The 27,683-nt window shown below is 35.3% G+C and overlaps 3 protein-coding genes, 2 long non-coding RNA genes, 1 other non-coding gene and 1 pseudogene across 8 annotated transcripts; 2 read left to right on the forward strand and 5 right to left on the reverse strand.

Moving 5' to 3' along the window:
• Nucleotides 1–711: 711 nt before the first annotated feature.
• Nucleotides 712–1,406, reverse strand: LOC106395044 (MLP-like protein 31). Its single transcript, XM_013835579.3, has 2 exons — nucleotides 1,192–1,406; nucleotides 712–1,098 (listed from the first exon to the last, which is right to left on the reverse strand). The coding sequence occupies exons 1-2, from the start codon at nucleotides 1,361–1,363 to the stop codon at nucleotides 830–832; spliced, it is 441 nt and encodes a 146-aa protein (XP_013691033.1). The 5' UTR covers nucleotides 1,364–1,406; the 3' UTR covers nucleotides 712–829.
• A 1,947-nt stretch (nucleotides 1,407–3,353) lies between these two features.
• On the reverse strand, nucleotides 3,354–4,387 carry LOC106395003 (annotated as a pseudogene).
• On the forward strand, nucleotides 3,427–4,550 carry LOC106395089. Of its 2 annotated transcripts, none has more exons than XR_001279118.3 (2): nucleotides 3,427–3,739; nucleotides 4,155–4,550. It is a non-coding gene; the product is annotated as an uncharacterized LOC106395089 (long non-coding RNA). The 2 variants fall into 2 exon arrangements; XR_001279117.3 differs by having other exon boundaries at nucleotides 3,441–3,739; nucleotides 4,202–4,550.
• A 2,835-nt stretch (nucleotides 4,551–7,385) lies between these two features.
• On the reverse strand, nucleotides 7,386–9,322 carry LOC111199700. 2 transcript variants are annotated; one of them, XR_002653525.2, is made up of 2 exons: nucleotides 8,376–9,322; nucleotides 7,386–7,714 (listed from the first exon to the last, which is right to left on the reverse strand). It is a non-coding gene; the product is annotated as an uncharacterized LOC111199700 (long non-coding RNA). The 2 variants fall into 2 exon arrangements; XR_002653524.2 differs by having other exon boundaries at nucleotides 7,386–8,071.
• Nucleotides 9,323–11,535: 2,213 nt separating this feature from the next.
• LOC106421112 (homeobox-leucine zipper protein ATHB-X-like) lies at nucleotides 11,536–21,194 on the forward strand. Its single transcript, XM_013861958.3, has 4 exons — nucleotides 11,536–12,008; nucleotides 12,107–12,306; nucleotides 12,441–12,520; nucleotides 20,607–21,194. Exons 1-4 carry the CDS (start codon nucleotides 11,924–11,926, stop codon nucleotides 20,857–20,859), a joined length of 618 nt encoding a protein of 205 aa, XP_013717412.1. The 5' UTR covers nucleotides 11,536–11,923; the 3' UTR covers nucleotides 20,860–21,194.
• Nucleotides 15,470–15,576, reverse strand: LOC125589688. The gene has a single exon (XR_007325860.1). It is a non-coding gene; the product is annotated as a small nucleolar RNA R71 (small nucleolar RNA).
• A 4,153-nt stretch (nucleotides 21,195–25,347) lies between the features above and the next one.
• On the reverse strand, nucleotides 25,348–26,969 carry LOC106394994 (chaperone protein DnaJ). The gene is made up of 5 exons (XM_048757053.1): nucleotides 26,422–26,969; nucleotides 26,206–26,293; nucleotides 26,044–26,108; nucleotides 25,899–25,955; nucleotides 25,348–25,805 (listed from the first exon to the last, which is right to left on the reverse strand). Exons 1-5 carry the CDS (start codon nucleotides 26,527–26,529, stop codon nucleotides 25,635–25,637), a joined length of 489 nt encoding a protein of 162 aa, XP_048613010.1. The 5' UTR covers nucleotides 26,530–26,969; the 3' UTR covers nucleotides 25,348–25,634.
• Between the last annotated feature and the right edge of the window lie 714 nt (nucleotides 26,970–27,683).

The raw sequence follows: 27,683 nt of genomic DNA on the forward strand, positions 1-27,683 counted from the left end.
GAGAGTACAATACCAAACACTCTAAGAGCATGATTATTGGTGGTCCTTGTTCTTGGGTCCTTAATACATATATATTTGTATATATCTATTATATATGCGTATATAATTGTGAGCTAAGGACTTTACGAAAACCCAAACGGAAAGTTCCTTAATTAAGGAACTTTCGGTTTGGATTTCCGTAAAGTCCTTAACTCATAATTATATACGCATATATAATAGATACATACAAATATATGTATATTAAGGACCCAAGAACAAGGACCACCAATAATCATGCTCTAAGAACACAGACACTCGAACTTTGTTTCTTCTCTTGTCTTTGGTAGCTTCTTACTCTCTGACTTCTTCTCTCTTGTTCTAAAATATATGGTAAATTGGTAACCGTCACTATCGGATATTGATTTTACTATTAGAAGTTAAAAAGTGTTTAGGGCGAAATTTGTATTTATAAAATCAAAATTTATTTACTGTTCATTTTATGGATCATGTTTTAGTTTATCTGTGGGAACTAGAAATGCTCTCATACTCTCAGCTAAGCTAACTCGATAGCATTTCCTTTCTTTTTCTTTTTGAATGATTAGGAAATTTTAGGTACGAAAATCCGTACATCTTCTTAGAACAAAACTCAAACCATGTTGTTAATTTTTTGTAAGAAAGTGACTCTTCCCAACGGGAAAACTAACTTGATAATAACAAACTCTTAAGTATATATTAACGTTAAAACCCAACCCCTTCAAACTTTTATTCATGTAACTTTCGCACGTACACACATGGCATAAAGAGATGAAACCATTGTTATAAACAAAGCAATACGTATTAACTTACATCTTTATGTTTTGAGAAGATTAGACTCAATATCTCTAGTGAGATAGACCGCAAAATCCATATACTTATTAGGAGCTGGAGAATCTGAGTTAAGCTTCTCGTATTCCCAGCTCCATCTCGCTATACTTCTTCCATGGAGCTTCGGTATAATCTGAAGGTTGCATTTGAAACTACTGTAGTTTTCCATTACATCTCCATCGAACACAAACACAGTCATTGATTTGTTCTCCTCGTCTATTTCAACTCTCTCCTTCATCTTCTCCACTTTTCCATCTGCAAACAAAACCCACATCATATTAGAGTGATACAGAGAGTTACTTATGGGAATTGTTGTAATAAGAGGAGAGTTAGTTTGTTTTATTTTACTGATAGACAAAGTCCAGTTCTTGGTGTCATCACCGACTTGCTCCTCCACGCTAAGTATTTTCCCTGGAGATAGTTTTGGTACGCTGCGGGAAGTGGCCTTAATAGCTTGGAAAATCTTGTCAGCTGACACTTTGATTTCCACTTCTATCATGGATTTCGCCATCTGAGCCATCGCTTTTTATGTTAGTTGATCTTTGATGTTAGTCTAACTCTGCTTATATAATAAGTGCAGTCTTTTGGAGGAAGAATCAATATGGGAATATGGTACCATGCCTAGTATTTACGCTAGTTTATATTTAATGGTTTCTTTGTTGTATTCACATACAAGACTCTCATGTGGAGAATTGATCCACCAGGAATCTCCACTCAATATTAGACCTTCTCAATGGATAATTATATATCTCACAAGTGTGATGGAGCTTGCTTGTTGCTTATATTACTAGCTACAAGCCTACAACCGAAGAGGCCTCACCATTATTAACTTATAAAACATTCAACATTCGATCGAGTAACTTTCTCACCATAGACAATTGTAATGGCATTGAGCAGAATGATGCTCCTACAAAGTTTGGGCCTCTTATAAAGTCTAGGCCTGTGTTGGACTTTTATTTTATAACGAACTTGATGTTCCAAAAAAATTAATAGATGTTTCGTTTAATTTGATCGTCCATCATGCAATTTTAACGTCTAGCGTTTTCCTAACACTCATTTTGCGACATTTTTTTGAATGAAGAAAAAGTAGACCCGCACAAATTGATAGCACTTAAAATGACAGAACAAATCAGTTGCGATCTAGTGGGCAACAAGAACGTATGGTTGTCTACCAAATAAATGATGTTTTTTCCTCTCACTTGTAAACAGCTCATCAGAGCATCATTAACCCAAAAACTTACTTTAGGTCTCTTAATAATTTTTAAGTATTAAATGTTAGTTAAAAGACCTAGTTAAGAGACACCAATATTTTACTCCTCCATTGAGAGTCTCTTATTTAGAGATTCTTTTAAAAAAAAAATTAAACATTCTCAACACTTGCCCTATATCTTCCATACTACCATCTTCCATACCATCACAGTAGGCAAGTATTCATTCAAACATGATCCAAATGATGGGCAGAGGAATAATCTCTTTGATGCTTTAGCTTTGAAATCTTTACTATTGTTAGAGTAGAACTGCAAACAAAATACAACTCATGAAGGGAAATCTCAAAAACATCATTCACACAAGAACAGCTTCTCTGTCTAATACAGAGCTTTATGTAATGATTCGACATGAACTTCCTCATCATTTACAAGTTTAATAAACGCAACAAGAGATTCTAACATATAAACCACTACTTCTTGTGATGAAATTGATCGACTTTAATCTCATAAACGCTGTACCTAAGTACAAATATCACAAAGGAGCAACCTTCTTATAAGGGTCGCGAGGAGAAATTGAAGATTCGATAGAAGAGAAGAGAAGAGCGGTTTTCGTTACTTGGGTCGGTGAGTGGAGTCGCAGAGTCACTGAAGGTCGAGGCGAAGAGAGGAAGAGATTAGACATTTGTTTGGTTGCTTTGGTTTGTGTCTTTCTCACAGAGAGACCATTGAAAGAAGGAAAGAGAGGTTCGTTCTCTGAATAGAGAGATACAGATGAACACCAATTTCTCTCGACGTATCTTCCACCCCTAAATTAAAAAACGTTTCATCTATTAACATTTAATTTTCTTTTTCTTTTAATCCCAATTGCATTAAGAGACTCTGACTCTGTTGAGAGCTTTGGATAATGATGCTCTCATGTATTTTTTTATAAAGAACACAAATCATCATGTCTCTTCAAAATATATCAAAAACTAGTTTCAGTTGTTTTTTTTTTGTATTTCAAAACAGATCTTAATATTTAATGTTTACTAATTAGAATTTAGATTGCAGAGGTAGAATTTAAGAGTTAACTTTACGGTTTATGATTTAGAATTATGGGTCTAAAATGTAAAATTAGGGGATAATAATATTTCTCTTACTTTTAAATAAAATTTTTGCAAATAATTTTAAAATATTTATTTATATAAAATATATTATATGTTAAAGAGAGTTTAGATTTTTTTTTAAATTTGTGAAATATATTTTTTTATTTTTGCTATTCTACATTTTTTCCAATATGTGTTACTTACTTATTTCCAGATATTACATAAAAAGACAATTTTCTCAAATAGCAAAAAATAGTTTTTATCACAACTGTTGTAGTATGCTATTCTACATTATTTATTTCAAATACATAATTAAGCAAACATCCTTATTTGAGACGAGAGCAAACAGACACACACATACGAGGAGTGGTCCTGTTTTCTTCGTTAAGGAGATGTTCGTCGATCCCTTGGGACATTTCTGTAAGGAGCTGGACAAGAGTCTCAGGGTGAGCCACCTCCTCAGTCCTCACTAATTTTCTCATACTCAATGTGCCAGTGCACAATACTTCCAGACCCTTCATGCTTAGGGGTCGCCTGGATCGTCAACACAAAGTTCTTGTACTCTTTCCTGAGATCACCTTCTATAATCCTCATCTTGAACAGGTTCTTCTCCTGATCCACCGCTTCTATTATGTCCTTCGCCACCTTTGGCTCTCCATCTGCACCAATTAGTTCAAATTTTATTTATATACACAGATTTGATTTTGAGAATCAACATGAATGTAGTTCAAAGAAAATATCATAAGAATGTATATTGTATCCAATGATGGTATTACAGTGGTCATCCCCTCGTGGATATATATGCCAAGATTAATTTCTGCTCTGAAAATTAATTTTCTTTTTCTATTTTTGGGCAATATTTTTTTTTTGAAATTAATTTTCTTGTTTGGAATTCTCTTGTTATTGAAAAATGTAATCAGTGTTAGTATAGTTTAGTGACCGTCTATAATAGCAGTTTAGTGATCGTTGCATATCTCACAAAAATGAGTTTTAATTAATTTCAGTTTTGAATCAACAGAATGGTTTTATCAAATAGTGCATAAATTTAACTTGCCATGAACGTAGTTCCAGACGATGATTGAGCCGAGTTTGCCCCATTCGCCTTCGTGCAGATCACATCCCTTAATGTGGCCCGGGGATGCTTTGGGGATATGGTGTGGTCTCTGCGAACATGTGATGGAACTTTTCAGCCGAAGCTTTGATCTCCACTTCTATCTAAAGCTTCCCCAGCAAACAAGACGGTTCTGCCATGTTTTTTTCTTATCTTAAGAAAATGGATGGTTATGATTTTAGGAGAGGAGTGAGTTTTTAGCATGCTCTATTTATTGTCCATTCAAATAATATCATGAATAGTTTTGTGGCCAAATTCATATGTGGTCACGGATTCAAAATCATTATCATAATAATTTGTATAGTCCAAATACTTTATTAGAACAAACACACCACACCATTGACATTTAACGTACATGCCAAACTATTCGTAACAACATTTTAATTTCACTTTTGAGTCATAGCAACAACAATGATAATAGAATTTTGATGTTTAAAACCTTATTTCAAAAAATAAATGAGACTATTTTCTGGGTCACTAAATTACTAATTCAATCACTGATCAATTAATACAGAAACTCAAGGTAGACCGCAATCCGCAGCGGGCAAACCCCCACAGACCTAACTAAAATTGAATCCGATGCGGGTTGGATTATTTGAAGGCGGATTAGTCCGTAACATTCCTAAAACTAAGAAGTTTGATAGAATATAATTAAAGATTATGGATAACTTGAAACACATGTTCTCTTAAATATTTATTATTTATAACAAAATTCTTTTAAGCCATTTAAAATAAAAATGAAGAAAAAATAGAACAAGAAACCTAAATAAAATCGCATTTCATATTTGTACAACATAAATTAGGTTTTATGTTTTTTTTAGCAACTTTGGAATCTAATTATTACAGAAAATACAAAGAAGTGAATCTTGTAATCAAATATCTAAAACATATTAACTTTCACTTGCTTTGTATCATCTGATATAAGCTTATGCATGATTTTTGGCTTTTATATTTTAATTCATTATATCTTAATAAATTGGTTATTCTCAACTTTGTTATTTTTTTTTAACACAAGTGTTGGATGATAATTAAAATATATATTTTATATGTAAATAATTTAATTGATAAAGGTATTATAAAATACATTTGTTTATACTCTCTCATTTTTCAAGAATTCTCTTATCGTTTCTTTTTTTAATTTAACCATTTTCAATCTAATGCACTAATATATCTTACTAGGGGTTGGCCCGCCCTACGGGCGGATGATGTTACATTAAAATTATGTTATGCTAAAAATGTATTTTAATTTTATAAAACATTAAAAATTAATTTTCTAATTAGATCATATATAATTCTAAGCATATATAATTTTCTAAGCATGACCACAAACCAAAAAAGCACAAAAACGAAAGCAAAATTTTAAAATTTTATTTTGAGTTTTTCTAAACTAAAATATAACAATAGTAGAACTATAATTATATGTAGAACTGGACAGAAAACCTGGATCCGGAAAACCGAACCGAACCCGATCCGAAAAAGTAATATCGAACCCGAACCAAAATTAACTAAATATCCGAACGGATTCAAAATTTTGATATTTAAAGAAACTAAAACCGAACCCGACCCGGTTTAAAGTATTTTGGGTACCCGAATGTACCTGGAATAGATTTAAATACATCCAAAATATATAAAATACTTTTAAGTTTTCCTAAATACTTGAAAATATACACAAATAATCAAAATTAAATGTCAAAAATAGCTAAAATATATTCAAAACACTACAAATACTTGAAAGACTATCCAAATATTCAAATCAAACCAATTTATATGTTAATTTTATGTACTTTGACATATGTTATTCAAATTTATATGTAACTAGGGTCGGCCCGCCCTACGGGCGGGATATACTTTATTTGTGATCTACATTATTATTTTGTATGATTTTGTGGTTTGTGTTTTAGGTTTGCATTTGCAATAGATGTGTATGATAATAATTTTTGTATGATAATGATTTTTGTCTTTTAAAAAAATTATAATATTCTATAATTGTATTAAAGATCCAATGCATCGATAGTTTGGTACATTACAACAAATAATAGTATTGAAAAGAAAAAACCTCAAAAAATAATATGGGTTAAGACATATTTGTATGGATTGAAGGGATTCCATTTAATTATATCAGATCAGAAAAGAGTTTACAGTCATAAAATCTAAAGACACATACACATAGAAGTTCTATATCACACAATGCATAGACATACAAAAACAAATGAAAGCTCTCAAAAAACTCTATATCATTGTTTTTATTCATTGTTTTTCCTCATTAGAAAGCAATACATTTTGTTGCTCACAACCCTAACCCATCTTCCTTGGAACCATCTCCATCTTCTCAGCGTGATAGATCAACTCCAAGAAGTGGCCAAGAAGATCATGAGGTGAGAGATGAGAAACATAATGGAGATGCTATCAAGAAGACACCTAGATGCCACACAACATGCTCCAATCATTCCTCCACAATTCCTAGGTGTTTTATTTTAATTTATAATAAATTTAAACTATCCAAAAGTATTATTAAATTATGAAATTATTTTATGAAAATTTAGCTAAAATATGATGTCTCGTTTTTTTCTTGAAAAAATTATGTTGTCAACTTTTCTTATAATTATGCATATTTTTTAAGAATATATAGATTCTGTTAAAAACTAAATTAAGCATTTAATGCACATAATTAAAACGAATATGTTTTATCAACAAATTTGGATTATAAAATGTGTGAAAATGAAAATATTAAAAAATAAGTTACATTTTTTTTAGAAAAAGGGAGAAGTTATCTTTAATATTTATATTGGTTCAGTATATCTCAATAATATTTGTTTTTTTTTGTTAAAAATCCGGCATTATAATCTCTATGCGGTTGCATATCAATCCTAATGCCTCTGATTTATTGATAAATTGTAATAACCATGCAAGACAACTTATTGCTTCTCCATCAAGATTTGTATAAGTCTTTTTGTTTTTCTTTAACCAAAGAAGCAGTTGTTTTGCACAATTCTATAATGAACCCAAAAAAAAAATGTTATCCTCTGCTCCGATTTTCTTGCTTTGGCAGGCGAAGGTTATTGTAAGACAATTGGTGAAATTTATAGCCACCTAAAATCTGCTTTCTCTTCAGTGGCTGGTGAACAACTTAAAAATTCAGAGTTAGTATAATCAAAATTATATGCTATAATCATACATTATTGTCTTAAGGTATTATACTTGCGTCTTGACTTTAGAAGCGAAGGAAATCAACCAAATGAATTCTACAGAGTATTAATTTATTAGTAGTTTACTGAAACTTCATCTTGAACCAAAAATATTAAAACATAAAACCACATAATACGCTGATAAAAAAAAACCACATAATGCAAAAGTTGTTCCAAACCACTCTGATGTTCAACTTGTTGTGTTGCATAAAAGTAGATCACATGTTAAGTAGGTCAATAGTTCTTAGCTTCTCGGACTTATATGTACCCAATCTTCCAAGCCTGAAATGTAACCGTGATTTAGAACCCATAAGTTTCAGAAAAAAAATGATAATAATTAGAAAGTTCATCTAAGCATTTAGCCACAATTAACCAAAAAACTTCAGCCAAGAATCAAGTTTCAGCTAGTTAAGTAATTTTCTATCTTTCAATCTCTCTTATATCTACTTGGGTTATATGCTCTGCATAGATCCTGGTATAGAAATGTTAAGCTCTAGTCTCATTGGAGAGTCTGTATATCTGCGACATGCACGTATATGTACGACTGTGGAATGATTTCAGCGTGAGTTCAATCTAAGTTCAGCGTTTGAGTAGCATCTGCAGATTTGGTCATGGATGCCCACCGAGAGGAGATAGATGCTTCCATGAATGTTATTTTCACATGAAAAAAAGAAAAGAAAAAACAACAACAGAACTATACAATCAGATTCAAACCAGAACTATATATAAAACACTGATTGGTTTTGTTAATTTAGAAAATAGATAATCACACACAGAACCAAACTTTATAGTTTTGTTTTATTATTAATAGTTAGAAACTTCTTTAAGCATTTAAATCGATTTGCAACTAACATAAAGCTTCAGCTAAAGATTCAATTTTGGCTTATTCAAGCTCTGTGAGGAATTGCATCAAACACATAATAAACATTACTTGAGACCAAACCTTATAAAGAAGCTAGAAGGTGTTTAAATCTCGTCTTGGAGAAGGTTGGTACTCTTCATGAAATTATCAGCATGCTCCTTGTACTCTTTAAAGTCTTCATTTTCTGAATCAGAAACTCTTTAGGAAAGTTAGAACAAAAATATACAGACACACAGGCTTCAATCTAGCATGTATTGAGAAAATCAAGAATCAAATGGTTTATAATTTCTGGCGGCATACAACATTCATTCTGAAACAACAATAACAGAAGACAAAACAACATTCGTTCTTGGCATAAGGATCAACCGCAGCCCAAATCTGCTGCTCTGCGATCAGATCAGCGTTTGAGGCCGTCGTGAAACCTTCCCACGCCTTATGAATAGAAGATGAATGAAGAGAACACGATTTTCAGAAGAGAAATGCTGACATATTTATACCAAAAAGCTCACCGCCTTACCGACGCAATCCGTTTCATAAACCATGAGGAAGCTCAATCGTCAATGTTTTTAATGGGATTAAACACAGAATCCATACCGCAATCCGTTTCGAGACAGCAAGGAAACTCGATCGTCGCCGTCGCCGTCGCCGCCGAACAAACAGAAACGAAGAACAAACATGTTTTCACGTATACGGCGGATTAGGATTTGCGAGCAGTATTGCCTGGTTGGGCCGACAGCACACTCTGAATTAGGCCCAATAGCATAGACGGATACATTACGATCAAAAGCTCACGCCATAACAAACTTAAATGAAACGACGCGTTTTTATTCGGGGACAGGTGTCAGCACGACATCGCACGAATTAGTGATGTGTCCGCCTATGTGGACACCCCAGGAGTGAACCAAACACTCTTTTATATATATAGATTTACAAAATAATTGTTTATTATTTTTCTTTTACAAGTCACATTAATTCTAAAATCACATTAATTCTAAAATGACACTTATAGCATAAAACGACATAACATATTTTAAAATGAAATTCATAGCATGAACACTACATATTATATGTTGAACCCACAGGCTCTACTGCCATATTCTTGGTTCAGTAGTTGTGGAGCTACTGCCATATTCTTGGTTCAGAGAAACCGATGGGCTTCACTGAGCTCATTAATAAGCCGACTTAACTAGTTACCATTGTGGCCATTTTGTCTTTTAGTATGGAACCAACAAGTCGCTTGTAATCTTTTAAGAGAACCTGTACTTTTACGTTCCTGTCTTGGATTCTTCAACGAACCAATTCGCTGGACCGGGAAGAAAGAAATTATTCAGCAGAACCGGATAAAATAGTAAACCGAAGTGAAATAATAAACCGGATCAATGTCGGCTAAAGAAAGCAAAAGCAGGTAGTGGGACCCCTAACAACTCCACTTTGGTTGCAAAAGCCGAAAGGCATTGATGTTTTGGAAGAGCCAATAAGTATAGACATTAGGAAATCTTGTGGCATGCATGCCAATTATAACGCGTTAATTGTCTCCCAATAATGCGAAAGTACATATCATTAAATATTAAATAAAGTCTCTAGTTAAACATTTTTATGTATAAACCTGAAACATGCGTATGATTATACTTACAGTATTTTTGTTTCAGTTTAGTTATCGTTGTAGAGTAAAATTTTTGTTTTATAATAAGTGTCATTTTATAATTCGGTGTAAAATTTTACTTTTGGTTAAAACGTAGTTAGATATATTAGTAATAATGTTTTTATTTAGTAAATATACATAACTAAATATTTTCTTAATATGTGTGCACAATGGCAAAACCAGAAACATTTTGTACTTATGAGATCAAAATTTATTTTTAAATAGGGTCAAAATAATTTTTCTTTAACAAAACCAAAAAAAATTAAAAAAATAGTGGGATCAGTTGACCCTACTATCCATATACTGCTTTTGCTCCTGTGTGTGCACAAGTCTAAAACGATAACTATAAAGAAACGGATGGAATATGTGCTAGTGTATATACTCACAAAAAAAAATTGACTATCTTTTATACATGCAAGTAACTTAATGATATTATTGGCCTATCAGCCTCATCTTAGTGATTAAGATATTGTAATTGTTCAACTAACAAGCAGATCCAATAGTAATATTTCTTGTATTAATACTTGCAGAGGCACCTTATATATAAATATCAGTTAAAAATCAACCATGTTACACTTTTATAGTGTCGAATTATTCAAATTATTTGAAATATAGTTTTTTGTATATATTTTGGATGGTACATGATTAAAACTTGAAGCTATGGAAAGAAAATCCTGGATCTTTTTTTTATCATCTTTAAATTTATTAAAACGTTTAAAATCATTGTTAGAACACAAAGTCGACAAGAAAGACTAAAGCCGGCAGTATCATTAAATCGAACATCCTAGAGATAATAAGAAAGATAATTAAATATAATGCCAAAGATATTATCATAGAGTAAACATATTTAAAATCAAAGAAGAATGTTCTTGAAACACTTAAGAACCAAGGAGCTAAAATTGAACTCTATAGTGAGGACGGACAAGCGCCCATTTTGAAAACCTCGGAAAAGCACGTGCTGAACCCACAAACCAGAACTTTAGAAAGAACATAAACCACCACAGATCAGAACCACAGATTCACCGATTACGGCGTAAACAAAAGAAAAGACCAAAACTACCATAAAAGCCAAGAACTACAAACAAACCATCTGCAAAGACAAACCGGATCCTCAAGGGAGGAAAGCACAAGATCGAGTCTTGAGACTCCAAAAACGGACAACGTAAAAAAAAAATTATGAGCATCAACATCCCAAAGTTCTTAGAGAGTTTTTTGACAAAATGTGAGCTCCACTGATGCGTGGGTCCCACAAAAATTTTAAAAACCACGTCGAGAAATCACCAAATAAGGATCGGTAATTGAGGGGTTTTGGCACTATTTGCGGGTCCCACCGACACGTGACGGCCCGCGATTGGCTTATTTTTAAATTTTTTTTTTTAAGAAAAAAAAAAAAAAAACCTAAGGATCACTTATGCGATAATCATGGTCTAACGTAAACAACCCTAGTCAAACCACATTATCCTCTCTAAATCCACCAATCACACGTAAACACACACCTCTTCGTTTCGTTTTTTGTTTTTTCTAACAACACCTCTTCGTTTTCTTTTGAACTGAAAAATTCTTTTAGTTAGGTAAGTAAGGGGCCTTCGAACCCGGGTTCAAAAAAACCTCTTCGTTTCATTCTATTCCTTTCCTTTTTATTATTCTCTCAACTTATACTGCCATTTATTTTCTCCCTTAGTTTATATTCCTTCATTTGACCTACTTGAAACTTTCTTTTTTATCTTTTGTCTTAAGACTATTTTCTTGAGATTTGATCATTATATCACGCTCAATCCCTTATTCCATATTCCACGCTTATTGCAAAATCTTTCTCCTTTGTCTGACCTTTTTTTCTTTTGTTCTTTCACATGAGTATATAGTGTATATCTACACAGAGACACACACCTAGCTACATTTCTATTATCATATAAAACTTCAACTTTACCTTTCCTCTTCCAAAAAAAAAACTATCTTCTCTTCACCAAATTCTATTGCTCCATCCTCTATGGCCCTCTCACCTAACTCAAGCTCGTTAGAATTATCAATATCGCTTCCAAGCTTCTCTCAATTATCTTCACACCCTTCATCTGGTAAGGTCCAAAGATTGATATCAAAATCATCTATATATATTATATAGAGTTGTAATAGCTGTCTCTGAAATTTTTTGATATATAATATATTTTCTTAGGTGAGCACATGGTGAGAGATTTGGACATAAATCAAACTCCAAAGACGGAAGATCGTGAGTGGATCATGATCGCTGCAGCACCGCATGCCAACGAAGAAGATAGCAACTCCTTCGGCTGGCGGCGCAAAAAGCTCCGTCTAACTAAAGAGCAATCACATCTTCTTGAAGAGAGTTTCATACAAAATCATACCTTAACCTCTGTAAGTATATGTATTATTCTATTTTATGGTACATATGTTTTGCTTACGTTAGAAAAAGAAGAAAAAAAGAGAGTTGATTTTCTGATCATCATGTCGGCTGATTATGTTTTGGTTGAATAATAATGAAACCACAGAAACAAAAACTAGAATTGGCCACTTTTTTGAAGCTTAGTCAAAGGCAAGTTGAGGTGTGGTTTCAAAATCGAAGAGCTCGGTACGTCCTTCAATCTACCGCTTTCGTATATTGCATCGTTTATAATACATATAAATTGAGGAAAATACGATTTATATCTTATCGAAATTACATTTGTATATACATATACGGCAAAGCATGTTATATGTGTAGACTTTTTTGGAATTATGTTTTATGGTGGTTGAGAATATATTAATTTATGAGAGTGCGTTGACAGAATATTTAATATAAGATCATGTGTAATCGTAACTTAGATTCTGAACATAATTAACCTTATATACAATAAGTAGTTTTGAAAAATGGAGTAAAGTGGAAGTGAGCCACTTTTATCCAAGTGTTTCTCCTTGATTCCCACATACAGTTATCACGCATTCTATGCGACACATGAAAAAGCATGTATTCTTATTCTTATATATAAATGTCCCGTGATTAAAATCAAAAATATTATAGAATCTAATTAATGCATCAACAAGAAAAGAAAGCGTTAGGGAACATGAGGGACAAAGTTAGAGACAGATAATAATGTGTATGTTTCTTTTAGCCATCTTTGGCCAGTCCACAATAATGATGTTTGTTCTATATAATAGGCATATTGCTTTAATGAAACATAAACTTAAACCACTGCACACATACACTTTTAATTTAACAATGCTTTCTCTATACATATGTGTGTATATATATATTCATATGTACATAGTACATCACATGAATGTGTATATACGTACATTTGCATCGGTGCATGCATGCTTGCACAGTATCGAGATACATGTTGCGTGGCTGTTTCTTCATGAAGCTCATAAAATGTCGTGTTCTACCGTTATTTTTCGGTTTTTAGAAACTGTTAAAATGATATCTTGCATATTTGCATTGTTTTATCCATTCATCCATTAGCATTTTCATCATATAGATTAGGATTTAGCCATGTCTAGGTTGCATTTTGCATTCATTGTCCTCATTAGGTGTTGGAGTGCCACATGGAGTTCTTGGGGACATTTGGATGCATTTGGAGCTTAAAGGACGTGAAACAGGTGATCATTGGACGAGCAGAGCATGGGAGCGAGGTTCCGCAGCGACGTCATGAGGTCGCTCCAAAGCACCTCTCAGAGCGACCTAGCTAGAGCGACCCCGTGCAGTCGCTCGCATCTCACACCCCTCTCGGAGCGACCTCCCAAAGCGACACCCCGAGGTCGCTCGCGTCTTTATGGAGAGACGACACGAAGCGAAGCCTGGAGCGACCTCTCAGAGCGACCTACCAAGGTCGCTCCCGATCCAGAGCGACCCGTTGGAGCGACACACCAAAGTCGCTCGCGACCTCTCGCCCGGAGACACCAAAAATCGGCCCTGGAGCGACTTCCCGGAGCGACACCTGCAAGTCGCTCCGCGTTATTTTGCTGCCGAAAATCATGATTTCTTAAGGACCTTTTTGCAATTTATTTTGGACGTTTTGCACTTGGAAAAACCTATGTTTTAAACATCTTTTGTAGCCACCAGTGGCAGATTATCTTTTATCTTTTGATCTATTGAGAAATACACAAGAATCTCTTGGATTTTGATTGTTATGTTCTTGTGTTCTTGTTGATTTCTTATCTATTTCTCTACATGGTTAATCTGAAATCCAATATGGGTTTAAGAGGAATCATGGAGATTAGTGAGTAATCACCTTTTGAATTCATGGGTTAGGGAGATTAAGGGTGATTAGGTTAGAGCTAGGATGTTTTAGTGTAGATCATTCATATTTCCTTGCTAGTAGAGTAATCATAATGCATCTTCTGAGTTGGCCACTCAGTTGTTGATCCTTAGGCATTTCTCACCCGAAAGGTGTTCGATGAAATGCCCGAGACAACTCTCCTAGGCTTTTAGTATACTTTGCCAAAGACATTTGTTGTTAAAGGTACTAAGATAGCTAATAGACTTGTTAGTAATGATTGCTTTCATATTATTCAACCAAAGACATTTGATGTTTGAGATATGTTAGCAAATGAGCATTCATCTAGACATAGAGCTTGCTTAGAATTGTGTCTAGGCTTAAGGTTGATAGTTTGATTGATCATCTGCCATCCTTAGTTCGATACTTGATCACCCAAGGTCTAATCCCTATACCCATGAGTTCTCTTTTCCTTTAGTCAAGAAAGTATCATTCTGTTATTGCTTTCTAGTTTTAGTCATAGTTTAAAACCCTTCTAAATCATTGGTTGCACTTAGATTAAGTGAGTACTTGCATTCTCAGTGCTTTGATATCCCTCAGAACTGGTTCGACAATCTTCTATACTACAACATTTGTCTTAGGAGCCTTGAAAACTCCTAACATCAAATTGGCGCCGTTGCCAAATTCTGAGTAGATTTGAACATTGAGATTTAGTCACTTGCTTGAGACTAAGTCATTTTTATTTTCTTTTGTTACTGATTCTCTTTCTTCACCTCCCTTTAATCTACAGGTGTATGAACTTGAGGAGCAGGGGTCCATCAAACCTAGTTCCAATAGCTGCAGACATCAGAGCTTTAGAGAGAGAGTGTGCTAGAAATAGAAGAGAAGAAGAGCAACAGGCTCACTTGCAGAGATTGAGTACTGATATGGGAGACATACCTCAAAACCAACAGCGAGCAGCTCGACCCATTGGCACTTACGACCGCCCCAACATTCATGGTCATAGATTGGGAATCCGAGCACCCGCTGTGGCAGCCAACAACTTTGAGATCAAATCAGGACTCCTCAACGTGATCGAGAACAACAAGTATCATGGCTTGGCTCTAGAGGATCCATTTGATCACTTGGACAGGTTCGACAGCTACTGTGGGTTGTCAAAAACCAATGGTGTGTCCGAAGATGCCTTAAAGCTCAAGCTATTCCCTTTCTCTTTGGGGGATAAGGCACGTCAGTGGGAGAAGTCTCTACCCAGTGACTCCATCACTACTTGGGATGACTGCAAGAAAGCATTCTTGGAGAAGTTCTTCTCTACTTCAAGAACTGCTAAGCTGAGAAACGAGATTTCCAGCTTTCAACAGAAGAACTTGGAAGGCTTCAGTGAAGCCTGGGAGAGATTCAAGGGCTACCAAGCTCAATGCCCACACCATGGCTTTTCTAAGGAGAGCTTGCTAAGCACATTCTACCGTGGTGCTCTTCCTAAGTACAGAGCCAGACTGGATACAGCTAGCAATGGGTTCTTCTTGGGGAGAACTGAGGAGGATGCAGAAGAACTGGTTGACAACATGGTAAAGAGTGATGCAGTCTACAGTGGAGACCACGACAGAAGCAGTAGAACTGAGGATAAGCAAACGAGGAAGGAGTTGAAAGCTCTACAGGATAAGATAGACATCCTCCTTGCTGATAAAGCTACCCAAGAGCAGCTGCACTTTGTCGGCAACCCAAGCAAAGAGACACCAGCTATTGTCCATGAAGTTGAGGGTTTGGAAGGTCAGGAAGAGCTGTGTTTCATCAACAACAATGGTAGCTGGTACAAGAAAGAACCCAACTTTCAGTACAACAACTACCAACAGAAGTCCTATTCCAACAACCAGCAGAGTGGCTATCCGCAAGAAACAACCAGCAAGGCAGCTATCAGCCTCAGCAAAACCCCTCGTCTGGTTCCTCTGCTCCTCAAGAGAGCAGCACTGATACCTTACTGAAGCAAATCTTGGAGTCTCAGACTAGAAGTGAGAAGCAAGTTGGTTATGAGTTGAAGAACCTTCATTCCAAGATTGATGGGAGCTACAATGAGCTCAACAACAAATTCTCACACCTTGCTTCTACAGTCAGGAATTTAGAGAATCAATTTGCTTCCATGAACACTCACCAGAATCGCCAGCAAGGATCTCTACCTGGAAAGTCTGACCAAAATCCCAAGGAGGCCAAAGCTATCACCCTTAGGAGCGGTAAGCAGTTACCTCCTAGAACCCTCACCAAGGATGCTGAGAAATTAGGTGAGGGGGTTGCCATCAACATAGATGATGAAGTGGTGATTGTTGATGAGAAGATCAATGACGAGATCTTGGAGAAGATAGTGGAAGCCAAAGGTAAAGGAAAGGTTGGAGAGGAGAAGAAGACAGTAAAGGATGGTGAAGTTGTTACTCCAGCAAGTGAAAGTTCTTTTGTTCCTCCTCCCTATGAACCCAAACTTCCATTCCCTGGTAGATTCAAGAAGCAGCTGCTAGAGAAATACAAAGCTCTGTTTGAGAAGCAAATGAGTGAAGCTCAGGTTGCAATGCCCATCATCGATGCTTTCATGTTGATTCCTCAATACAACAATTTCCTGAAAGATGTTGTAGCTGCAAAGAAGAAGGAGATGGAAAGCATGATGAATCTTACCCATGAGTGCAATGCCATCATCCAGAGGCTTGATGTTCCAGAGAAATTAGAGGATCCAGGAAGCTTCACACTACCTTGTGCTCTTGGACCTATGGTATTTGAGAAAAGTCTCTGCGATTTGGGAGCTAGTGTCAGCTTGATGCCTTTGTCTGTTGCAAAGAAGCTTGGATTCACTCAGTACAAGAAGTGTAGACTCTCTCTGGTGTTAGCTGATCGTTCAGTGAAGTACCCTGTGGGCATCTTAGAGGACCTCCCTGTGAAGATTGGAAGGTATGAGATACCTACAGATTTTGTGGTGCTTGAGATGGGTGAGGAGGCTCAGGATCCATTGATTCTAGGAAGGCCATTCTTAGCTACAGCAGGAGCTATTGTTAATGTGAAGGAAGGCACGATTGATCTCCATTTGGGTAAAGAGAACATCCTCCACTTTGACATCAAGAGGAAAATGAGGAAACCAACTGTGTTCGGGCAAGCCTTCTACATTGAAGAGATGGACACCCCTGCTGATGAGCACCTTGAAGAGTTACCACCTGAGGACGACGAGGAGGGAGCATCTCCCTCTACTCATTCCCCATAGAAGGTAACCCACCACACTCCCTTGTATATACCATTTCATTTTTGCATATTAGTCTTCTTTTCGGTATCTCTCTCTCTACTTGACGACACAGAGACTGTGTCACTCAAGTTTGGGGGAGGTACCAAGTATTTGATCATGTTTGCTTTGATGTTGTTTCATTAAGTCATGCATGGCATACCTATTTGCATAGATAAAAAAAAAAAATCAATCATTTAGTTTGCATCATTTGCATTTTTAGGAGAGTCTAGAGCATATAGGTTGCATTCACTTGCATTGGGAGCAATGATTTTGAATGCCTTGTAAAGAACACTACGTTGCACCTGAGTAGCTTTTGCACCTCTCAAAAAGACTTGTATGTTTCGAGCCTTGAAAACTCTTCCTGAAACTTGTTGATTGCTGAAACTCAGTCTTTGAAGCCAACTACAACCTTATTAGAAATGAATGAACTTAATGCTTCTTGCTTAGGGTCCCTTGTGTACTGAGTCATGGCTATACACACTGGAGTTGTCACATCTTTTATGCCAATCTTTTTGACAAACTCTAGTGGTAGACCACTCCCAAAACCTTTCCTTCCTTTTAAGCTTTCATTGTTTGATGAGTGAGGCCTTCTTCGGAAAGTCTTACATGCGCATAATGTTGAGAGTATCGGGAACGACAATGCTTGATCTTCATTTTTGCTAGATTGGACACTCTTTTGTCTAGCTATAGGTGGGAGGGTGAGTGTTGTGATCATGATTTGGGAGAAATGAAAAATAAAAAGGATAGACTCTTTGTGCTTAAGTGAATCGATTTTCTGGGATAAGTAGAGAACCTCTAGCTCTAGTTTTGAAAAGTCTTGGCCCCCAACCTAAAAAAAAAAAAAAATATATATAAAAAAAAAAAGAAATAAAAAAAAAAGAGAAAAGAAAAAAAAAAAAGAAAAAGAAAAGAAAAAGGGGGGCTAGCAAAGTTGTTAGGAGCTAAGAAATGTTTTGAGGTTGTGAAAAATCCCTTGTAGATTTCAAAGAGAAGGAGTTAAAGTTCTTAGGATCTTTTGGTGAGAGATGTGAGTAGGGTTTGACATTGGGAAATGATTGTGTGATTTGTATGTTTGGGAAAAGGGTAGAACAATGGAGATTGAGCATTGTATGCATGAGTTGGTCCCTTTCTTAGATATATTATGTGCAATGTCAAGGCTACTTGTTTTGAGAGTAAACCACCTTAAAGATCATATGTTTTGAACCTCTTGAATCACTTGAATAAAAGCCTTCCCTTACCCAACCAAATGACTTGGACCAACTGACCATTTGCAAGAATTCACCTGATGTTTTGTGCTTAATGAATGTGAGAGTTGGTTGATTTGAATGTGTGGATGCTTGATGATGAGTGTAAGAACAAAAAGAGTTAAGATAGGCCTAGAGAAGCTAGAGTGTAATAAGAGAGTGTGCTAGTTGTGTTTCTTTTGGCTATGTGCTCCCTCCTTCAACCTCTCTCCCTATGAGTTCTAGAAAGTTCACTTGTGGACAAGTAAAAGAACAAGTTTGGGGGAGTTGATATCTTGCATATTTGCATTGTTTTATCCATTCATCCATTAGCATTTTCATCATATAGATTAGGATTTAGCCATGTCTAGGTTGCATTTTGCATTCATTGTCCTCATTAGGTGTTGGAGTGCCACATGGAGTTCTTGGGGACATTTGGATGCATTTGGAGCTTAAAGGACGTGAAACAGGTGATCATTGGACGAGCAGAGCATGGGAGCGAGGTTCCGCAGCGACGTCATGAGGTCGCTCCAAAGCACCTCTCAGAGCGACCTAGCTAGAGCGACCCCGTGCAGTCGCTCGCATCTCACACCCCTCTCGGAGCGACCTCCCAAAGCGACACCCCGAGGTCGCTCGCGTCTTTATGGAGAGACGACACGAAGCGAAGCCTGGAGCGACCTCTCAGAGCGACCTACCAAGGTCGCTCCCGATCCAGAGCGACCCGTTGGAGCGACACACCAAAGTCGCTCGCGACCTCTCGCCCGGAGACACCAAAAATCGGCCCTGGAGCGACTTCCCGGAGCGACACCTGCAAGTCGCTCCGCGTTATTTTGCTGCCGAAAATCATGATTTCTTAAGGACCTTTTTGCAATTTATTTTGGACGTTTTGCACTTGGAAAAACCTATGTTTTAAACATCTTTTGTAGCCACCAGTGGCAGATTATCTTTTATCTTTTGATCTATTGAGAAATACACAAGAATCTCTTGGATTTTGATTGTTATGTTCTTGTGTTCTTGTTGATTTCTTATCTATTTCTCTACATGGTTAATCTGAAATCCAATATGGGTTTAAGAGGAATCATGGAGATTAGTGAGTAATCACCTTTTGAATTCATGGGTTAGGGAGATTAAGGGTGATTAGGTTAGAGCTAGGATGTTTTAGTGTAGATCATTCATATTTCCTTGCTAGTAGAGTAATCATAATGCATCTTCTGAGTTGGCCATTCAGTTGTTGATCCTTAGGCATTTCTCACCCGAAAGGTGTTCGATGAAATGCCCGAGACAACTCTCCTAGGCTTTTAGTATACTTTGCCAAAGACATTTGTTGTTAAAGGTACTAAGATAGCTAATAGACTTGTTAGTAATGATTGCTTTCATATTATTCAACCAAAGACATTTGATGTTTGAGATATGTTAGCAAATGAGCATTCATCTAGACATAGAGCTTGCTTAGAATTGTGTCTAGGCTTAAGGTTGATAGTTTGATTGATCCTCTGCCATCCTTAGTTCGATACTTGATCACCCGAGGTCTAATCCCTATACCCATGAGTTCTCTTTTCCTTTAGTCAAGAAAGTATCATTCTGTTATTGCTTTCTAGTTTTAGTCATAGTTTAAAACCCTTCTAAATCATTGGTTGCACTTAGATTAAGTGAGTACTTGCATTCTCAGTGCTTTGATATCCCTCAGAACTGGTTCGACAATCTTCTATACTACAACATTTGTCTTAGGAGCCTTGAAAACTCCTAACATCATAAAACAACTTTTACACATATATATATATATATAATATGCAAAATTCAGTAAAAGAAAAAACTTTACATATATATAAAAGTAAGCTCAAGCATATGGTTGGTGTAAGATAAAACCTAAAAACTACAAATGGCGCATGCATGCATTTTTCCTTTTTTGTTTGTCAACGCATGCATTTGAATAGTACGCATAGCTCAGTCAACCAATATCATGGTTACACAAAATTTGATATATAGGAGTAAGCTCAAGCATACGGAGATGGAATGTGAGTATCTAAAGAGATGCTTTGGGTCATTGAAGGAGCAAAATCGACTTCTACAAAAAGAAGTTGAAGAACTACGAGCTCTAAAGGCAGTGCCGGCCTCGATTTTAACCATGTGTCCTCGTTGTGAACGTGCGACTGATGCAACAGATAATGCCGTCAAGGAGGGAACAGCTCCGAGAAGCCAGTCACGGAGGACAATTTCCTCTTCCTCTTCTCTGTGTTGACTGGTTCGGTCAAAAGTCAAATATTGAAACGTCTATATATTTAGAGTGAAGAGTAAAGATTTGATGATTAATTAGGAGGATTTTGTGCATAGTTCTTTAATTATTTATCACATCAATGAGGAAAAAAAAGAACTAGTTTAATCCTCGTTTTATAGGGTTCTTATGTTTTTCTAACTTTACTTTCCATTTTATGGATTCGTAAGTCCGTAACTTTATTTTTCGTGTCCGTTTGGATTAGTGACTTGAAAATAGATGTTATATCTTGTCTACCCGGCGAATGTAGAGTACATAGTGTATTGACGTCATTATTATTTGACTTCCACAAGTTTCAAATATGGCTGGCTATTTGTTCCTTGACTTAAATATATAATACAACATTTTATTTGAATTCGGTTGAGTTATTCTTTGCTGGGCGAACCTCTAGTTTCTCACTCTAGCTAGATAATAACCGATTACAAACTGTCACGTGTCATATTTTCTTTAAAACAAAAAATCTAGAAAATATTATTAAATGCAAGATAAAAATTTTACATAGCAAAATTTTAAACCCTAAAATTTATAGCTCATGTTCCAAACACTGAATCCTAAATCCTAAGATTAACACTAAACCCTAAACATTATAGCTCAAACACGAAAACCATAAATCCTAAGGTTAAACCCTAAGGTTAACCTTAACCTTAAACACTAGGATTTAGAGTTTAGGGTTTATAAGATTTAAGATTTACGGTTTAGCTGACAGCGTTTAGGATTTAGAGTTTATGGTTTAATGTTTAGAGTTTGAGCTATAGGGTTTAGTGTTTAGAATTTGAGTTATAAGGTTTAGAGTTTACCAAGCTTTATAATGTCAAATTTTTTTTGGCAATTAAAATATTTTTTTTTCATAAACAAAATACTAGATGTGCCAAATTTTAAGTGGTTAGTATGTAGGAGGTGAACTTAGATATTTTTACTAGGGGGTGAACTCAAGAATAACTTAATTCCGTTGAATATATTCACCTAATTCATCTGAAGTCTAGGGTGAACCCAAGAATAACTCAATTCCGTTGAATATATTTACCTAATTCAACTGAAGTCTCATTCCAAATAATTGTTGTTTTTTTCATTCTTTCTTATTTGCTTTTCTCTTAAGTTGTTATTTCAATATGATTTTGGTCTATTTTAAATATCTATTATTTGTTAAATAAATCATTTTGATACTAAATAACCGTTTGTGTTACGTTTATCTCAAACCAAATACAATATGATTGCAATATACCATACTCCAGCCACCCTATTTGAACTAGATTCGAGTCATAATATATTTTAAGTATTATAAATTAGAAATCCATATATACTCGTATCGAGTTAAAATATCATGTTATGATTGACGAAAGTGCAAGTTAAATGGCTTTCAGATGCAATAGAGCCTTATCTTGTGAAAAGAATGCAAACAGCCTCATCGGTCGTGCTTGATTATTGATATGCCAAAGAAATGACAGAAATATAATCGAATTAGAGGTGTGGCTCTCACCAAAGAAAGATTCCAATTTATCTTCAAGCATGCATATATATGATCTGGAAGAAGTTTTAAACAAGGGCATGGAAAACAACAACAAATAGGGTCTCGCGTTTGAAAGGTGGATTGAAAAGCCCATACCAGATTATCTTCAGCAAGTTCAGATATGTGTTCAGATAAACAAAACTTCCGTTAAATCACTACACTGAGATTGCTATTACGGAAATAGGAGAGCTTACTGGTCATGTGGATGTGTTGCATTTGATCTAGAGAAATCTCAAAAGCATGATTTTGTTCGTATGAAAATAATATTTGATGTTCCAAAGCCTCTGAGGAAATTTAAAGTTCTCAACCTTCGTGGGGGAATTCAACGCACTGTATATTACTGTATATTTCTTCTATGAGAAGACTCAGAAAAGATACTACCTTTGTCAAAGGTTGACGCATGCATAAGAGAAATGTCATTTAATCTCTAGAGTTCAACCAAATGAAGATGTTCGGTCTAGGAATAGCTCTATCGCAAATAGATCCAAGGGTCATCTAATTCTCTGTAAAACTGGTCCTTTGTTTAAGATTTTAAATAAAGACCAAGTTGATATGCATCCTTTATCTGGTAGACCTCAGATTGCTCCAGAAGTGTTGCAGGAGCTGTGTAACTACTTGCTAGCTGTTATGGTGAAGATAGGAGAATTAAAGAGTAACAAATTATTACTTCAGTAAAGGAGGCGGAATTGGACCCCATCACCGAGAAAACAATGTTGCAACTGATCAGTCCTCCTACCATTACAACTGAGGTAGATAAGGGTAAAGGAATTGTGTTTGGCTATGACACGGATTCCTCATCTCAGTCTCTGAATCAAGAAGTGAAAGGTCCAAAGCTTATGTCCGCGGCCATAAGCTGGACGCTCTATAACTATTCAGGCTCAAGATCAAAGTATGGCAATGTCAACGCCATTACTGTCTAGTCCGATCACTTCAACATCGACTGTTTCTCAGTTCAGTTTACCCTTAGTTGAAAGGAAATGTTAGGAAGAGATATTAGGAAAATTCTAAAGGAATGCTCAAGCTCAAAAGCACTGACTTGCAAATCGGTTTCTCAAGATTCCAAGGAAAAAACGACTCTCAAAAAGAAAGCAAAAGCTATTTTGGTGGATGTATCCAAGTCTGTTAAGCTTAAATCATCAATGATGTATCCAAGTCTGTTAAGCTTAAATCATCAATGACTGTCCAACGCCTAGATGAGTCTTCTGAGCTGGAACTGCCAGGGGAGTGGGGCGGCCTCATGACCTGACAGTTCAGCGTCTCATGGAATTGCGTAGTATGTGCTTCTCTGAGATTTTTTTATGGACACTATGAATAAGGAATTACTATGGTAGATCTTAAGGTTTGGCTTGGTTATGATCATGTTTTCATTGTAAATCATGTAAATACCTGGGCAGGGTTAGCCTTTTTTTGGAAAAACAGTGTACAAGTTAATTTTTTGTTCTATGACAAGAACCTTTTGGATGTTAATATTAAGATGTGTGATAAGCAATTTTACCTTTCGTGTATATATGGTAACCATGATATTAAATTTAAACATACATTGGAGCACGTTTGATGCACCTTGGTGCACATAAAAGAAGCAGTTGGTGCATGGCTGGTGATTTAACGAGATTATTAACAACTCTGAAAAGATTGGAGGTCCAAGAAGAAGTGACACATTTTTTCCCATGTTTGGAGTATTATTAAAGACTTTGAAAATTTTAAAGATGGTGTTGCCCATGCTAAAAGCATATCAATATCAATCCCTGAAAATACATGTTCAGAGTTAGAAAATCCTTTCTTTGATTCTCCCACGCAAACATCTCCAGGTTTGCTTCCATTTTCTTTAAATTTAAGTGATGGCGAGGGGAATATCAGCGGATCTCACTCTCCACGCCCAAGTGGGATAAAAATCCAAAATGAAATGAAAACTTGGTGATCAAACAACATCGGTTCAATACCTTAAAAGATGGAAATACAAAACAGTTTGGAGAAACTAAAGAAGACGAGAGAACAACGAAAATATTACTTGGAGATTCAAAAGAAGAATTATGCTTTGAATGAGCTGAAAGAAGAAAACAAATATTTATTTTGTGACTAGAATTCAATGTAAGATCCAGAAGTTCGTGCATATTTTCAAGAGGAACTAACACGAATTTTACAAAAAAAAATGTGGTCAACAACATGAACAATGAACAAGAAGCTACTCTTTCATTTACCTCATTTGGACAATACTTTAACAATTTTGGTGGATCTAAAGGAAATTTACCTGAATATTAAATCACAATAATTTATAATTTAATTTTATATTATGTTGCTTGTTTCTATTTAGTATTTTTTTTTCTTTAGCTAATTTTTTAGATTTTTAAAAAAAAATTAATGCTTCTTTTCTTTAGCTAATAATAATAAGTTTCAAACGTTTGTATATTGTATTGAATAGAATTATGTGATGTTTGCATAATTAAATTACATAAATAGTTACAAAATAAAATGATTAAAACTAAAAGGATTAAAGTACAAATAAAATTTTTTCACTCTATAATAGAATAAGAAATAGAGACTCCAAAAATAGAGTTACACTATTTTAGAATGAAATATAGAGTAGATTGAAAAAGATTTTACTTTATAATAAAGTTTGGTGTAGGAAATAGAATGGGTTGGAAATGTCCAAATTATGCAATTAATGGAACAAACAAAAAGCCATAAACATTTTACTTTTACAACGTTCGGATTTAAAACTACATTTTTTTTCTTTTTGGGAAACTTTTGTGCATGCAAAGACCAAGATGAAATTGAATTTCTTTTGGTAAAAAATAAAAAAATACGCACAAAAGTTGACTATATTCCAAATCTGGAAAAGAAGATACGCACCGACTGACTGAGTGGTCTACATAAGGATTCAAGACCATTTAACTGAAATTAACAAAGAGTGCAGGTCGAATGCTTGGGTTGCATATGCCACTTTGTTATTTTGTATACTTTCGCTTTTGTTAACGATTTTCCAATGCATTTGTTATTGGTCTATGGAGTCAAGTTCTAACAGTACAAAGCATTAATGCAATTACAACGATTTGTTTTTAAATTGGAGGTTATTCACAACACAGAAAACCCACAACAACAAAACGTAGAGCAATTCATGTCCTCGCCTTCACAAGTCAAACACCTAGGCCCTCACGGAACTGTCAGATGTTGAGACCAGACTATCCTTTAGCCGTGCAACATTAGTCCGTACGATGCGGATTATGTGTATACTGATTTAGTTACAGTAACTGCTCTGAGGACAGAACTCGAAGCTTGAAACCGGCAGAGACATCTGCGAAGCCCAATCTTGGTCCAGGTCAAAGTTCATACACATTGATTGGTCCTGGAACTCATAGACCATATCATTGACCATTGTCTGCAACTCCTCCAAGCTGTATTGCTTTTCCTGCACGTAACCATTACAGCCACCGTTAACTTGTGCGCAAACAAAGACAAAATACACAGAAGTGAAGTTAGGTTACAAGAAAAAGAGCTTTACCTCTCTTCTCGTCTGAGCCATAAGTGAAACCATCTCTTCAGCGAAATCAAAGTATCCCTTCATCAGAAACAGAAACAAATCAGGCTAGCTATTACTCTATACCCCATGTAACCATTTAAACCGCAAATGAGATATGTATTTATACCTCATCTTCTTCAGTATCGTAGAGCCCCACATCATACAAGCTTCTTTTCCGTTGATCAGACAACACTACACACAACAAAATGTTTCCGAAAAACAACGTCAGCCCCATATACAACAGCAACAACAGAGAAACATCGAACACATGGTCTGAACAGAACCGTACCCGAATAAGCTTCTTGAATCTGCTGAAATCTTCGTTTTGCTTCTCCAGCCCTAAGTGGATCTTTCGTCCACCGATCAGGATGCCATTTCTTCAACATAAAAAAACAAGTAAACAAGAAAATGTGTCAAAACACATTACTCTATGCCTTCAGTGAAAAAAAAAAAAACACATTACTCTCTATAGAAAGTCAGAAAACAAGAATCAACGATGACCCACCATGGCAAGTTTGTAATACGCTCGTCGTATCTGCTCCGCCGAGGAGTTGACGGCAACACCAAGAAAATCGTAATACGACGGTGATGTTGCCTTAATGCCACCTTCCATTGATTATAACTTATATATTATACGTTATATAATCTTCACGACATTACAGAGCACAAGAGATATGATAAACTTTTGTAGTGTATATAAAGAAGGAAGGTGGCTTCAATGGCGGTTATGTGGTGCAAGAATCATACAAAAAGAATTTCTAGACGTTTACGGGTGTCCAAAAATATCTCGTCACAAGAACGTTCCGGAACATGGTAACATGGCAGATATTATCCAGACATGGCTTTAGATATTTTTTAAATTGGACGGCTGTGATTGGAATGGACGGTCGCATCATATCTAAACATGACACGTTGTTTGAATATTTAGATGGAAAATTGTAAGATTTTTCTGAGTTTTACTTTTACTTGTCCGAAGCAGACAAGTCATGCTTCGCCGCACACAAAAGCACGGTGAATAGCGAACAGATTTTTCTTTCTTCTACTTTTTTCTTGTCAACTTATTTCTTCTACCTTGGACTCTACATTTTGTTGTTTGTAGTTTTTTCAAGTGGTCTTTGGTTTTTAATTTTGCAAAAACTAATTTTATTTCAGTCATAATTTTAGCAAAGTAGATTCCATAAATTTTAGGAAAACTAAAATTTTCAGGGTTTATCATTTTTATACTTAAATGCTAAATCCCTATTTTGGTGGTTTTTCACTTAAGACAATTTTTTTTTTTGGGAAAATTGTTTTTTTTAGGCAAAAAAAAATAGACTAAATTCATATATTTTATGTCATATTAGGCAATTAATTTTCAAAATGACAATAATGCCCTTAAATTCAATTATAAATTCGAAATAACAATTACCAAAACAATTGTAAATATTAATATATAATAAATAATTAAAGTAATAAAGATAAAATTAAACATTAAAAATCCTCAAATAAAAAAAAAACCTAAACCTACACTTTATGTCCCACGATTTTTTTTTTATTTTTTCTGAAAAATTGAATTTTTTATATATGGAAACTGAATATTTCCAAATATTTTCTTTCCATATTTTTGGAACTGATTATTGTTATCCGTACAATACAGTAAATATGTAGAACTCGTTTCTACAGGTTTTTAGAATTATATTAATCTGTAGATTTTGATTTCTACAGGTTTTAGATTTACAATAAATCTGTAGAACTTGTTTTCTACAAGTTCTTAGATTTATGTGTAGA

This window comes from Brassica napus, chromosome A2, assembly GCF_020379485.1.
Source record: "Brassica napus cultivar Da-Ae chromosome A2, Da-Ae, whole genome shotgun sequence".
In the NCBI taxonomy this organism is placed as follows: Eukaryota; Viridiplantae; Streptophyta; class Magnoliopsida; order Brassicales; family Brassicaceae; genus Brassica; species Brassica napus.

Excerpts from the sequence above, each read along its gene's own strand:
- LOC106395044 (XM_013835579.3), bottom strand. The coding sequence starts at position 1,363 with ATGGCTCAGATGGCGAAATCCATGATAGAAGTGGAAATCAAAGTGTCA. Across the intron at positions 1,099-1,191 it reads GAACTGGACTTTGTCTATCA|ATGGAAAAGTGGAGAAGATG; the intron begins GTAAAATAAAAC and ends TTTTGTTTGCAG.
- LOC106421112 (XM_013861958.3), top strand. The coding sequence starts at position 11,924 with ATGGCCCTCTCACCTAACTCAAGCTCGTTAGAATTATCAATATCGCTT. Across the intron at positions 12,009-12,106 it reads ATCTTCACACCCTTCATCTG|GTGAGCACATGGTGAGAGAT; the intron begins GTAAGGTCCAAA and ends ATATTTTCTTAG. Across the intron at positions 12,521-20,606 it reads TTTCAAAATCGAAGAGCTCG|GAGTAAGCTCAAGCATACGG; the intron begins GTACGTCCTTCA and ends TTTGATATATAG.
- LOC106394994 (XM_048757053.1), bottom strand. The coding sequence starts at position 26,529 with ATGGAAGGTGGCATTAAGGCAACATCACCGTCGTATTACGATTTTCTT. Across the intron at positions 26,294-26,421 it reads CGTATTACAAACTTGCCATG|AAATGGCATCCTGATCGGTG; the intron begins GTGGGTCATCGT and ends TTTATGTTGAAG. Across the intron at positions 25,956-26,043 it reads ACGATACTGAAGAAGATGAG|GGATACTTTGATTTCGCTGA; the intron begins GTATAAATACAT and ends TTTCTGATGAAG.